Below are 14931 nucleotides of genomic sequence, written 5' to 3'. Positions count from 1 at the left end.
TGGGGATGATTACCAAAGGCTCACAGCAAGGACATACGGAGGTCAAATCTCACACTTTACACCCAAAGCACAATCATTTATAATGGGCATCAGGATGAAATAGAATGTACATTTAACACAGGTCATCAGTGTATAGGAGGTAGAGCGAGTGTCCAGTTCCAAATTTGTGGTCCACCCACCAGAGGACCTCAAATGCAATACAAACCACTCCGTTAGTCAAGAAGGTAAAAAAATGGCTGTACTTCCTGAGAACGCTCAGGACAGTAAACCCATCAAAGAAACTTTTGGTGTCATACTAATGCGGCTCCATCGGGAGTGTCGGCACACACGGCACTTGTTATGGTAACAGCTCTTCAGCAGACAAACCCTGCAAAGATTCATAAAGACTACACATCATCAACCAGCAGCTACCTGCCCTGGACGACATCTACGTATCTTGTTGCCTGCAAAAGACTCAAGTTTCAACTGTTGCCAGCCGAAAAAGGCTTCAGGTCCATCAAAAATATGCACCACCTGATTCATTAGTTTGGATTGCAAGCCATTTCCATACTGACCTCCAAACTGAAACACACCAGCTTTAATGTGCAGTACTTGTATCTATGGGAGCACTTTATTCCCACTGTGTGCAATATGGACTGATATGCAATATGCGTAATATGCACTAATAAGAGCAATACGGACCAAATGTTTTTTGTTCAATTACATTTTATTTGCATATTGAGAATAAATGAGATAGAATTAATGAGAAATAAATGAGAATCTCATTTATGAGTAATGGCATATGTTGGTACGGTGTGTATGCTATAAATGCGGTGTGCAGAATGCAAGTTCAACATATTGCTGGCATCAGGTCAAAACCATGTACTTCCAAAATAGTCAGATAGAAATAGATCCCAAAAATGGCATGTTTGTTCAACCATTAACATTGCATTATCGACGAGAGCAAGCTATATTCAACACTTTACATTGGTAAATAATTTGTAAAAATAGCACCCACATGTATCGACTGACCAATAGTACAGACTTATAACGTTCTGGCCCGATGCCAGCGATATGTTGAAGAGAATGAATGGAAGCACTCATTATTGATCTTTTATACTTATTTGATTTAAATCCACTTCTTGAGTGCTCCTTATTTTCATTTTGTATACAATTGTAACACGAGAAGCAGAATTTGGACCCAGAAGAAGCCAGTCCATGGAAAAGTACAGAAAAAGTCTTTACATACAAAAGTACAAACCAAAATCACCCGATAGGCGATAAACAGAACAAAGGAACAACTAAAAACAGAGCTAGACGAGGCAGTGGCAGTACATGGAGCATGGGGGGATACTACAAGACGTTCTGGCAACGAGTGATGCCCAACCCTGTGACAAAATACAGGACCAAATCACAGTCACAACAATGTCAAAGAATCTTGAATGTGATCCAACATGGTGGATTAACAACCATACTAGGGATGTAACGATATCCAAAAATCTTAGCACAATTTGAAAGTCACAATACGATAATTATTACAATATTTTGGGGCGATTGTCACAATATTGTAAAAAAAAAAAAAAAAAAAAAAAAAGCTCATACTAAAAAAAAAATTAATATTGTGCTTTTGTACATTACATCAATGCATATAAACAACCTAAAATCTCTAATAAGACTTAATATTAAGGCACTTACTTGCTAGTTCAAGCACACATTGAGTTCCTCCACATATTGACTCGGTTCACAAGCATATTACGTTCCCCTTTATCTGACTAATAGCGTTAATTTTAAACAGAAGGGCCAAAACAAGCCTTATCAAAATATGACTGCACTAAAACTAGCCACCAGAGGGTGATAGAACTGCACAAATGGAAATCAACCTGACTTTATTTAAAAGACGTGCTTCTTTTAATATCGTGACATGACGACGACGACAATATATTGTGGTAGTTTTAAAATCGCAATATCACGATATCGCCATTAACGTTACATCCCAACAATACTTGAATGAATAATATATAAACAGTATTCTATATTATGCATACTTTATATGCAAGGATTACTAGACAGAAGCCAATGTCATAAATCCCACCATAGTAAGGACGGTATATATTTTTGCCATTTCCGGAACATTTGTACATTTTGCCTCACAGCAAGAAGATTTCCATTTGAATCCAAGTGTGTTTCTTTGTGAAGTGTGAATGTTCCATCCATGTGGACTCTCCCCAGGAACAAATAAATGAACTGAAAGGTTGTAATGAGATATCATTTCAGACCCTAACCTCAATTTTAAGACCTCCCACTGGGAATATTAACAGTACTCTGCAGCATTTTTGGCACAGTCTTATCTTTGATAATACGCTATCATTAATTCTTTCACACACGTTAACGTGAGTACTTTTGCTTTACATTCCTTGCAGGTCATTGTATGGGGTCGTGTTGGGGTTAATGAACAAATTGAAAACTACTCCAAATGTCAGTGCACCAATTTTAAGTAAGATTAGATTTCATGGTGATTCAACTTTTGGAAAATAATTTCTGGCATGTGTGCAGTTAAACGCATTTACACTGAAAAACTATTTATTCCGTTTGTGACAGTATAAGGGCTTTTCAGCTCAATATGACTCATTCAATAGTTGTGTTTAATTTCCTAGTTTTTCTCAGAGCAGTTTGGTGCTCTGTAGGTAATTACAGAAACAAGGATGCTGGGTAATGTAGTGTTTCTAATTGAGTTAGCTGGAGGTTAGCCATGTTGGGACAGATGTACTGTCCATTCAATACAATGGAGAAGTATGTTTGTTGCACTGCAATTTAGATTTTCCATATTCACTCTAAATGATTACCAGCTATCATCACACTAATCCGTGGTATATTGTACTTTATGCTATGAGCACCACAAGTGGTGTTAAATGTGAACTGCAACCAGATCTTCAAGTCACAAACGTCCACCAGTAGTTGTTTCCAAGAATCTGACATCCTGAGACCCGAACAAAGTTGAATAGATTCAGTAAACGCAGTCTATTTCTAATAATGATTTTCTCTGTGCAGTCATTATTGCTGATCCGTCAGGAGATGGTGGTTTCCCAGAAGAAGCTTGGTGACTATTGTGAGGCCCTGAAGCAATACCTGAAGAATGTCTCCACTCAGAGAGACTGCTTTCAGTAAGTCTCCTCCGCACTGTCTTCTTGGAAGAATGTTACCGTGCATACATTCATTCATACACAAATTCCATTTCCTTCACTCTTCCTGATAAGAAGCTGCCCCTTCCCCAATGAAAATTGAATACAACTCAGTAGTAGCTGTAGTAGTAGTAGCTGCTTAGGTTATGCATTATTGTCATTGTCATTTAATTTTATGTTCATGTTCATGTTAACAGGTAATCTGAACAGGTATAGGCTACATTCATAAACAATGTCATCCCATACAAGAGACAATAATTGCAAACAGCTAACTTACCTGCAAAACAACAAATATACATGTATACATATTTTGTTTAATGATGCTACTCCTCACTCTAAACTAATTTGCTCCCCAAAACGTATAAATACGTTCTATTTAAAATATTACCATGCTCCCAAAGACGTATTTATACGTTTTATTGTGGGGTCTCTTATGCTAGAGCATACAGAAAGCATTGATGCAGCCTCTGAACTGAAGAGTATAAGAGATCAACCACAGAGCCATGTTGCAAAAAGCTCTTTTCCCACTGTTTTAAACTGATTTATGAATTGTGAATGCGTTTCAGCTCAATTAAATAAAAAAGCAGGCAAGGTGAGCCACTGGAGCCTAAAGTCAAACACGCATAATTGTCAGCTAGGAGCAATGTCATCTGAAGGTGCTTTTCTACTGGCTGCTGCTAGATGACGACACACTTTCAATTGTCCTTATTCCAGTTAATATCGAAATAAATATACTTAAACCACATTTAAAATCAACCCCAAAGGCTAACAAGTCCTCTAACACAATACGACCATATTGGTCGTTTTTACCATGCACAAATAATATATTTACATGTCTGATAGGGGTCGCTAAACTACAATACGAAACACTTGGTCGTAATTTGGCACATTTCAAAACGACACGTGGTTGTATTGTGTTGGAGGACTGTCTCCCAAAGGCTCATGCATTAAATTAATTAGCAAAGACGAAAACTAAGGACATTTTCACAAAAAATATAGTTAGTTTTAGTTCGTTTTGTAAATATAAAATGTAGTTTCAGTTAGTTTTAGTTTTTTTTTTTTTTTAAGCATTTTTGTTTTTATTTTAACGAAAATATTTAAGAGCCTCAGAATAGTCTCAAATAAAGTTCAGCTGTTCTAATAGCCTTTTTTGGACATTTCTTTTTGGTTTCTAGCAGAAGACTAAAGGTTTTGTGCTGACATCTATTTCAAACAGTTAATAGAAATACAATCATTATAATTCCCTCCAACTTGACAAAGACTCTTGTTTAAAAAAAAAAAAAACAGACACAAAGCTTAAAGGTCCCATAGTATGAAAATGCACTTTAGTGGGGTGTTCTATGAAAAATATGCATCCCCGGCCTGTCTACAATCCAACCAGGTATGAAAAAACGGCAACTTCTTTAGCTTTCTCCTCTTTTCTAAAATGTGTGCTTCAAATGTGCAGATTAAACTTCCGTGACTTAGTGACGTCAAAAAGACACGTTAGTGCACTCGACCCAGCCCCCTCGGGTTAGTGGCACCACCTCTGCTAAAGGTTTGTCAAGCCCACTGAAATTCGAGAAGCTGGCTGCGCCTTTCTTTTTCTCTCTTGCTCGCAAATGCTCCGTGGAGAGGGGAAACAATGATCAGGAAAAAGTGGTTGCTTGCTTTGTCCCAAGTCTTTGAGAAGACAGTAGATTCATTTTATTTTTGAAGGACGTGTACCAACGTCATTTCTCAAAGGACTGTTTTGTTAGTGAAAGCCTGTTCAGAGATGGATTTACAACATAATGGATCGGTCCCAACAGTGTGACATGACTGCAAATGGGAAAGATGGAAGTTTAACATTTTTGATTTAGCCTTCCTTCCTATCCTTCCTAATAAGAGATGTGCACCTTTGACCATATTACTGGTGTATTTTTAGTGTCTAAAGTGGGAGCTACATTTGTCGTGTGGAGGTTGTTTGGTCACAAGAGGTCAGATATGATAAAGCAGACGGTGGTTGGATAATATGAAGCGTTTGCGTATTGTTTTGTCAAGATACAATCCGCGGTGGTTAATTTGCCGTGACTGGCAACTCGCCACCTAGTTGACATGACTTGTGATGCTAAGTGGTCCTGACGAGACGGCTTGCACGTTGCGACCGCGCAGTGGCCTAAATGTGCACATTTGTGTTATTCATAACCGCTTGTAAATATCTAAATATATTTTATTTTCTTCTGCTCCCATGGCCAGTGGTTTCCATTCACAACATTAGCACATGGCTACCATGACCGAAATCACTGCCCCTTTGAGAGAAAAGCGTATGGCCTTAGGCGTGGCCTGGGTACATAAAAGTGACACACCCCTAAAACCGGCTGTTTTGAACAGAGTGTTTTTTGGCTGATTTATGGAAAGCAAAAATATTAGATCCAAAGTCAATTTTGACGAATGCGTGTCACAGACATGTCTTTTACACATTTGACAACTATTTTAGTATGTTGAAAAGTTGAATAATATGTGACCTTTAATGCTGCCACCAGCTGTGCTTTACTATGGTGTCGTGTTCTTCTGGTCATCAGCAGTGCTGTCTTTGCGCCAAATACACCTTTTGAAATCATGGCCAAAAGGTTCAACGTTGGTTTCATGGGACTGTAATACATTTTATTTTATTTTATTATGGCTCTCTTAAAAATGAAATATCACACTTCTTCCCAACTTGTTTCTAATTTGGAGTTCTTCTTAAAAATGTATTTTTTTTTTTTCATGTGTTCTGGCTGCAATGTAATTTTACAAGCTCTGCGGTAGGAACTAAGAACTAAAGAGAATTATAGTATTACTTTGAGAAAAGATTATGAGAATAAATATATCTTAACAAGAGTGATATGGAAGTATTACAGAACAAAAGTTGTAATAATTTAAGAGCTAGTCTGTCCTTCGACATTTCTAACCTGTCCTGCTCATGTCTATGTCTTTTCCAGTGTGACTGCCGTGCGTCTGCCAGATGGTTTATCCTTTGTCATCTATGAGTTCTGGGATGGAGAGGATGAGTGGAAAAGGTACTGATTGATTGATTGATTGATTGATTGATTGATTGAAATAAACCATTTCAAAGTAGCCTACTGACTTCATTAGAATGCACAGGAAATAATACGCAGCAAATGTAGAATTAGGAGAAAACACTTCTTTGTGTGATTTCTTTCATTTTGCATGTTTGACATTTAATTCAACTTTGACATTACTCCTTGCTAAACTGCTTTAATATATTAAAAATGTTCTTATAAATTAGCAATCCTGCTTTCTTATGAATGACTGCAGCACTTGAGATGCATCAAAGCTGCTGAGGTTGGAACTGCCTGCTGCTTTAAGTTTCTGCTTTGCCGCTCACATACAGTAGCAGATACTCACTGCCATTAATATTTTAACTCTTATAGGAATTGCTCGGGGCCATATTTTAAAGGACTGGCACTGTGTGTGTGTATCTGAATGCGTCGTATGTGCAAACTGAACCACGTGCTCACCACTGTGTTTCCAGGCACCTTCAGTCAGTCCCCAATAAAGCCTTTCAGCATGTGAAAGTGGACACGCTGTGCCAGCCAGAGGCCATTTCCTCTGTCGCCGTGCCAGGTACGTGCTTGAAAATGACAAATTGCAATCAGGTTGTACATGTTTCTGGTTTTCCAAATTACATTTGGATTAAACAAAAATTACAGTAATTTCTGGACTACAAGGCGCACCTGACTATAAGGCATGCTAGCTAAATTTGAGGAATACTCATAAGCCACAGGTGTTTTAATGTTTCCACCACTAATTTATTTTCCATGATAAGGGCGCAAATTGTCTCGCTCTCGTTCTGTCTCTCCTACTATAGTTGGGCTCACTTGGTTTGTTTTGCTCTGCCTGACGCTCATGCGCTTCCTTTATAGTGCGCCCCCTTGTGATCTGATTCATAAGCCGCACCTTTGTATTAGCCGCTGGGTCGAATGCAAGTGAAAAAAAAGGAGCGGCTTGTAATCCAGAAATTCAAGTGAATAAGATATTCAACAAAAAAAGTTCCTCATCTTTCCCATGCCAAAATCAAACTACTCTTCTCATTCAGACTGTTGGGAATTACTTTCCACATTCCAATAACTCCTTTCCACACTTATCACAATAAAATTCCCAAATTAAAAAAATATTTTACATATTTTTGTTCTCCTTTCACATTTCTCAACTTTCTCAAACCATTCCAACATCATTCATTCTATATTTCAGCAGGTCAATTAATTCCCCAGCAGTCCAATGCTGCTCTTGGGCATTCACACGCAATTCCTACCAAAATTGCAGTCTCACGTTATGGAATAACATCCAACTTTATAATGAAATTCATTTAATATTGAAATTTGACACACACAATGGTTGCTTTCATCAAATATTTGCCTCTACTGATGTGACTCAAGTTGTCTCAGAGTGCATCATCCGTCCTTTTGAACAAATCAATGCATCACCCCAAATGTACCTTTTTTGAGTCACCGTAATGCCACAAACTAGTAACTATAATAATATTTACGATTGTTTTGTCATGGTTTTGCACGGTTGGGACCCAAGTACAAGGAAGCAGGAAGGCAGAAAAGGTTGGAGCTTTGGGGGTTTTTGAGTATTTTTATTTTATTTTCTGTTTTTCTGAATATTTTTTGCTGTTTTACTGAATGTTTTTTTTCTGTCAAAAAAAATATTTCAGAAAAACAGGGGGAAAAAAATTCAAAAACACAGAATTTTTTTTTTTTTTTTTAACAGAGCTGGTGTTCTGTTTTTCAGATTTTTTTTTATTTTTTTACCTCTGAACTCCAAGTGACTTGTTGCAGACTCGCTAATAGCGGAAGCGGACACTTTCCCGCATACCTCCATATCCAATAAGATGGTCATGTTTACTTACTGGCTCTCAATAAATGAATGAATGTGTATATATGTGGTTTGTTCTCTAATCTCTGAGGGAAGCCCCCTTTTTTTTTAATGAGAAAAACAGAAAAAAATAATTATTTTATAAAACAGGGAAAAATACTCAGAAAAAGAGGACAAAAATTATTCAGAAAAACAGAGGAAAATATATATTTTTTTTAACAGAAAAAAATTACTCAAAAAACAGGGGGGAAATTATTCAATAAAACAGACGAAAATACTCAAAAAAACCAAGCTCCCCCCAAAAATTAGTCAGAAAAGCAGGACTTTTTTTTCCAAGTGAATGCAATACGCTTCCGTAAGTTATATCTCACATTAATGGTGGAATTGTTTTTTACTGTATATATCTAAATTGAAAAGAAACAAATTACTTCAAATATCAAACATAAGATAAAACAAATGCTGCACTCGTTATAAAAAAAAATTTCAGCACTCAAGTGTTCAATCATGCTTGACTTTTTCACCGACACTGTATAAGCAGCTAGGTGCATTGCTATTTTCACATCTAGATGCACTGCATTATTGTCATTAACTGTCAATAAAAGTGCATGCAAATAGAAACTGCTAATATGAGGCAGTTACACATTCCATTTACGTCAGAACACAGAAGTAACAATTCTTCAATGACCAGTCAATCATCACTATTTAATGCAGTATGGCATTTAGTTCGACCAAATAGTTCTACCATTAGTACCAAATAAAGGGTGCCAAAGTAAACCAATAAAGTATCATTGAGTTCAGTTAAAATACAAGTAAACTACAAGGGGTGGGAATCTTTGAATGTCTCACGATTCGATTAGATTTTTGGGTCTGCGATTGGATTCAGAATCGATTTTCGATTATGAACGATTTTTTATTTAAAATGATTTGATTGACAATGAATTTTGCTTCAATTTATAGATGTACAAGGAATTGTAATGATCTACTCCAGTCTGACTCGCTAATGCTAATTAGCTTGCTACTCGCGGCACTTTTATCACTCAAAAGAACGGCACCACGCTGCAAATAAAACAACTTTTATTGGAACAACTTGATTGTGACTTTTTCCTTCTACTCTCTAATGTGGCTACAACTTAACAGTGTATCAGACCACGTGAAACCACACTGCCCCTAAGTGGTCAAATCCACTACAACATGAACAGCGCTCCCAATAAAGGCACACACAAACAAAGGCAAGACAGTATAAAATCATTTAAATAAAATCGATTTTGGGACATTTAAAATCGATTCTGAATCGTACTAAATGAGAATTGCGATTCTTATGAGAATCTATTTTTTTGGCACACCCCTATTAACTACTACATGTGATACATTGACAGTCTAAGTGGTCCAATATATTGTTCTGTAGCATAGAAAAAAAATATCAGGAAAAAAAGTTTATTTTGGGGGTATTTTTTAATTATTTGTAAAAGAAAAAAATTAAAACAGCTAAAGTGCATGTCAAACTATAACAAAAAAAAAATTGTAAGTGTATTGTTGAGTGAAGTCCTGAAGTTGTATCTTCCTAAGCTGCATGTGTACTTGAAACTTGGAACAGAGCCACCTTGTTGAAATGGATTCATTGCCTTTGTGAGGCGACGTTTGAAACACTTGTTCTTTTAATCCATCACTTCTTAGCTGCACTGTGAGCTTCTCTCTGCTTTCTGTCTGTCCAACCTCTGCACCCCGTTTCTCCGCAGCCGCCTGGTGCAGCGTGAACAAGGCCTGAGCATGAACGCATCCAAGTATGCACCAAGACTGTCGGACAGCAACTTCTCGCCCTTTCCCCTTGCATTTCTCCCCTTCTCACTTCCCTCCCGTCCCTCCAAACTTCTTGGAATACATGTTTACACAGTGCAAATGAATGGTGTCAACTGCAGTGGCTATTGAACAAAGTGCATTTGCATCCAAACATTGTGGTTTACTTCTTCGTATTTATGATATGGTCCTTTCATAAGTTAGTTGGAGTTTGTCATGTAGCATGGAGCTTTGGGTCAAACTTTTTCATGTAGCAGGAACCCGAATGACTCTGGAAAGTCGTTTTGGCCATGCAAACAGTTTTAAACATGCTCTCAATTGATTAGAGAAAGCTTATCTATGTTGCTGCAAGCCCATAGAACTGATTTATTTCACATTTGGTCAAGTAGGAGACTGCAAAATTATGGAAGTTCTTCGCTTAGTGTTGTTTGTAGCTGACCACAAACTTTGATGTCATCCTCACATCATATTGCACAGATCGAATACATAAATTGACCGTCCTTATTCTTAAGTATTTCTGGATTATTATTTTTTAATTACAAAGAAATATTGTTAACTGATTGTTAACCATGAAATTGGACTATACGGAACTGTCAAGTTGAAATTGTCTGATGAAAACATCTCAAAATTCAGAATGCAACACGTAGCCTACCGTATGTTTGAATTGAGTTCACTCACCAATGCTGACCAAATCCACCAAAAACTCAACACAATTGAGTGCGAGTCGACATGGCTGATCAAAACAGTTGCTTATTGCATTTGATGCCACTATGCGCTAATGTAACACTAAAGTCAGTATTTAAAAATACATTTTATTTCGTGATGATTTTTAATCAAACAAGGTTTACAAAACCTTTTGAAAAGATATGGCATGGATTAAGTTTATCATGCAGAAAGTGCTGATCCATGTTTGCTGCCAGACATGATTGCCACCTGCTGGACACAAGCCTTCAGCCTTGGCAGAGGTCGGCTCAACTGGCTGCTCTTGTTTTTTGAAGTTCTATATCCACTACTGATATCCGCTCCTAAATATTCACATTCTTCAGTATTCCCCTCCTACAATAGGCTTTGCCGTCATTTAAGGATGGCTGGACCCTTTTTCTCTCACCCGAAGTGAACCGGGGTCGCCTCAAGCCGTGTGATGCGCCGTGACACTTCAATCAGTCGATTAAGAAAAACAATCTGGCTTCAGAAAAACGTAATCATCACATCAGGATCCAAATTTGAAATACATATTAAACTGGAGAATTTTAAAAAGTTGCACTGGAATTGAAGAGCCTGGTGAGTTTTTGTAAGTAACATATAACTACTTTCTTATTGAAAAAATTTCCAAGTATGGCCACTAACACACCATTTAAATGACTGACAGTTCACATCCATCTAACAATAAGAGAATAATACTCGTTTTATAGGCTATCAAGGGACCATCATTACCGTGTCAGCTGTGAAAGATATCAATGAAATATGCGAGCAACAGCCGTGGTCACCATCATGTCTTCACAAGAACACAATGAGGTAACGAGTAATGAGGTCCATTGCCAATTGTTCAACATCCTTCGCAAAGTGGCTACCTATGGACAGTTCTACATTTGAAAAAAAAATGGACGCTAAATCATTTAAATTGCAGGTGTAGCATTAATTAAAAACCCAACAGTGTCCCATGGATGGTCCATATTATTAACTCATTCACTGCCATTGACGGTTATAGATGTCAAATTTTCATTTGAACTATTTCTTTTAGTTTAAATTTTTTTTTCCACTTTTGTTAACGAGAGTATGAAAACCTAGAATTTTATTATTGTACATTTAGAACAGATATGAAATTTTGGATTAATCGTGAGTTAACTCGTGAAGTCATGCAATTAATTACGATTTTTAAAAAAAACTTCTTTTTTTTTAATCGCGTCAGGCAATTAAAAATTTTAATTGGAATAAATCGCATGACTTCAATAGTTAACTCATGATTAATCATAAATTTTATATCTGTTCTAAATGTACAATATTTTTTTCTAGGTTTTCATACTCTTGTTAACAAAAATGGGAAAAAAAATTTAACTAATAGAAATAGTTCAAATGACTTTTTGACGTCGATAGCCATCAATGGCAATGAATGAGTTAAGTAATCTTTTAAAGTTGTCTTGGAAGCTTCAGTTTTTGCTACACATACTACTTGTTTTATTTTTGGAGCACTTTGCGACTTAGCTTTAACATCAGGGTTTAAAAAATAATAATAATAATAAAAAAATAAAAAGTGTATTGTGTAGTCACTGTTGGATTAGGATTCTGCTGCTACCTAAACAGAAGAGACGAGATAAAAATCCAGTTTGTGTCATGCTTGTCTAAAATGACAAACACTCGCTCATATTAGCTGTGAAAGTTGAGTAGAGCTTGTATATAGGAATAATGTTCTTCTAATATGAATATATTTGTATTATTTCAATTTAGTGCTCTGGTGCAAATGTTATCTCAGTCAAAATGGCGGTGGCTTCTCACACACATCAGAAACTCTTGACATTGACTATAAAAGCCTTAATAATTGCTATGATATAGAAATGGTTGCTATTTTTCACACACACAAAAAAATCATATATTTGACCGCTCAGTAAGCAAGGTAATGTTACATTCATAACAGCTCAATTAAATTCATACAACACCCACTATGTAATATTTAACAATGTATTTATTGGCATGCAGTTTATGATTTCACAAATTGTAGCTTACTTAACAAGAAACACAAAGATCCTCAAATACAAACCAAAAAGTGAAATAAATCTCTTAAATTTAAATAAAATTATCTCACCTACTGCTTACTACACGGAAGCGCTAAATCTTACCAATCTTGTCTCATTATTATAACTTTATCCAAGCAGTAGGTACATTTATAAAAGGAAAGAAGAACAATTACTTTCCCCTCCAACTGTGTTGCATTATTTAAAGGAACTGAAGGACACGCAGACACAAACTTTAGTTTAACATTGTAACATTGTGGAAATAATTGATACTGAATTAAAGTATGTTACAGTAAATGTGAAGGAAAAAAAGTGAAAACTCCCAACCCCCTTCAATCATCATCATCATCAATATACAATCAGTAAAATCTATATAAGCCCAAGTGGAAATGAAGTATCTCTCAAAAAATGCACAATTTAAAATGGGTCAATATTGTCTGTTCATTTATAATCTGGATTTGTTGCATTTCTATTCCGACCTCCTTTTAAGCCAAGTCAGTTTTCAATCAACGAATCAATGAATGTTGGCCAGCTGCTGACTTGTTCGATACACATTATTATAGCATTTTCAGCACTTTCACAACCGAGTTGACCAAGCTGCTGCACGCCGACGAGAGGCATGTCGAGCGGCTCAATGTTTACACGTCATAAAACACCATGTAGTGTTTGACAAAACGGAAATGTTCACATCAATGCAGCCCAACAATGTACAAGGTGCCCGCTCCAATTAGGTTGATGCTAAACGAGCTGTCAGAATGCCAATACCGTTTCCCGTTGATACATTCCGGAATGTCGTTCACTGTGCTACCCGTTTTGTTTCTCTACTTTTGGATATCCTGAGTACGACTTGTGCTTCGTCACGAAACTAAATATGTATGCCTTTGAAATGTAGTGAAACAGGCCTTGAGTGAATGTTTGCTGACTTGAAGGACTGACGGTGACATGCAGTGCCATGGAGACTTGGCTTCCTGTCACTGGGTTTACCTTGACCAGTCTTAGGACACGATTCCAGGTTCCAAGTCAGGAATTTGCCAAATGTCATCCCTGATCAAGGCTACAATGATTTCCTTCTGTGACTGTGTTCTTTTCTATTCTTCAACTGAGTGCATGTCAACTGAATGTCTAGTAATTTCTTTGCCGTAGTATTATTAGGCCATGCTACTCCTTTATGGGTTTGGTGCATTTCTTACCTTCTTTTCCTCCTTTTTCTAGTAGTTCTAAAGGATGAAGGAGACAGAGACTAAAATATATTATATACATATGATGACAAAAGTGGCATACAAGGATGAATATTCAATTTTATGAGATTGTTTAACTATTAATTCTTCATGTATGTTTCTGTAAAACAGATCTAGTAGACATTGAAAGGATGCAAGTATTATTTGTCGAGATTCTAGAAAATGTAGAGTGATGCAAATTCAATAAAGCTATAAAAGTGAAAACGCTTTGCTGCCTTGATAATGAGCTGGTTACATTATTTAAAGGAGAAGTCAACCCAGTTCTTGACAATAATATGTTATATACTCTTATGAATATGGTATTGTGGCTAATATTGTGTTAGTGGAATATGAGTTAAGCAGCAAAATCCAGCAGTTTTTATCAATATCAGAAGGCGGCCATTTTGCCACTTGCTGTCAAGTGAAAATGACATCACAGTTGCTCAGGTCTCTGGTGACAACCAATCACAGCTCAGCTTCAGAAAACAGCTGAGCTGTGATTGGTTGTTGCCTGAGCAACTGCGATGTCATCTTCAGTCGACGGCAAATGGCAAAATGGCCGCCCCCAAAATGGATAAAAACGGCTGGATTTTGCTTAACTCATATTCCACATATGTAATATTAATCAGAATGTCGTGTTTTGACTAGTGAGGTCACAAATGACATACTATTCTCAAGAAATGTTTCCCCTGATGCCAATGTCATTCATTGACTTGAAATTAACTTATTCACTGCCATTGCCGGCTATAGACGTCAAAAATTCATTTGAACTATTTCGATTCGTTTAACATTTTTCCACTTTTGTTGAGAGTATGAAAACCTGGGAAAAAATGATTGTACATTTAGAACAGATATAAAATTTTTGATTAACCGTGAGTTATCTAGTGAAGTCATGCGATTAATTACGAAAACATTTAATCGCCTTACGCCCCTAATTTTTAATCTTTTCTTCTTCTTTAAAAAAAAAAAAAGTAATTTTTATTATTTTTATTACAAGAAAAGTTTATAAAAAATTAGGGGCATCAGGCGATAACGTTTTTTAATCATAATTAATCGCATTGACTTCACACACTCATGATTAATCACAAATTTTATATCTGTTCTAAATGTACAATATTTTTCCCCCTAGGCTTTCATAGTCTTGTTAACAAAAGTGTGAAAAAAATGTTAAACTTATAGAAATAGTTCAAA

General features: G+C 36.4%; 1 protein-coding gene across 2 annotated transcripts in view; it reads left to right on the top strand.

Annotated features, from left to right (window-relative positions):
* Positions 1-13970, top strand: part of necab2 (N-terminal EF-hand calcium binding protein 2) — a 121718-nt gene extending 107748 nt beyond the window's left edge. The window contains exons 10-14 of one of the 2 annotated variants that reach the window (XR_015094637.1): positions 3028-3140; positions 6101-6178; positions 6655-6746; positions 9737-11504; positions 11863-13970. Coding sequence is in view for 1 of the 2 variants with exons in the window: in XM_086074231.1 (XP_085930357.1) it covers positions 3028-3140; positions 6101-6178; positions 6655-6746; positions 9737-9765 (312 nt within the window). In the remaining variant the exon portion in view is untranslated. Of the gene's footprint in view, positions 1-3027; positions 3141-6100; positions 6179-6654; positions 6747-9736 lie in introns of both variants that reach the window. The other variant, XM_086074231.1, reaches the window with a different exon arrangement.
* The last annotated feature ends 961 nt before the right edge of the window (positions 13971-14931 follow it).

The sequence above is a fragment of the Leptonotus elevatus genome, chromosome 4, assembly GCF_054856555.1.
Source record: "Leptonotus elevatus isolate MCC_2025b chromosome 4, RoL_Lele_1.0, whole genome shotgun sequence".
Taxonomy (NCBI): Eukaryota; Metazoa; Chordata; class Actinopteri; order Syngnathiformes; family Syngnathidae; genus Leptonotus; species Leptonotus elevatus.
This window is presented reverse-complemented; position numbering and strand designations above follow the sequence as displayed.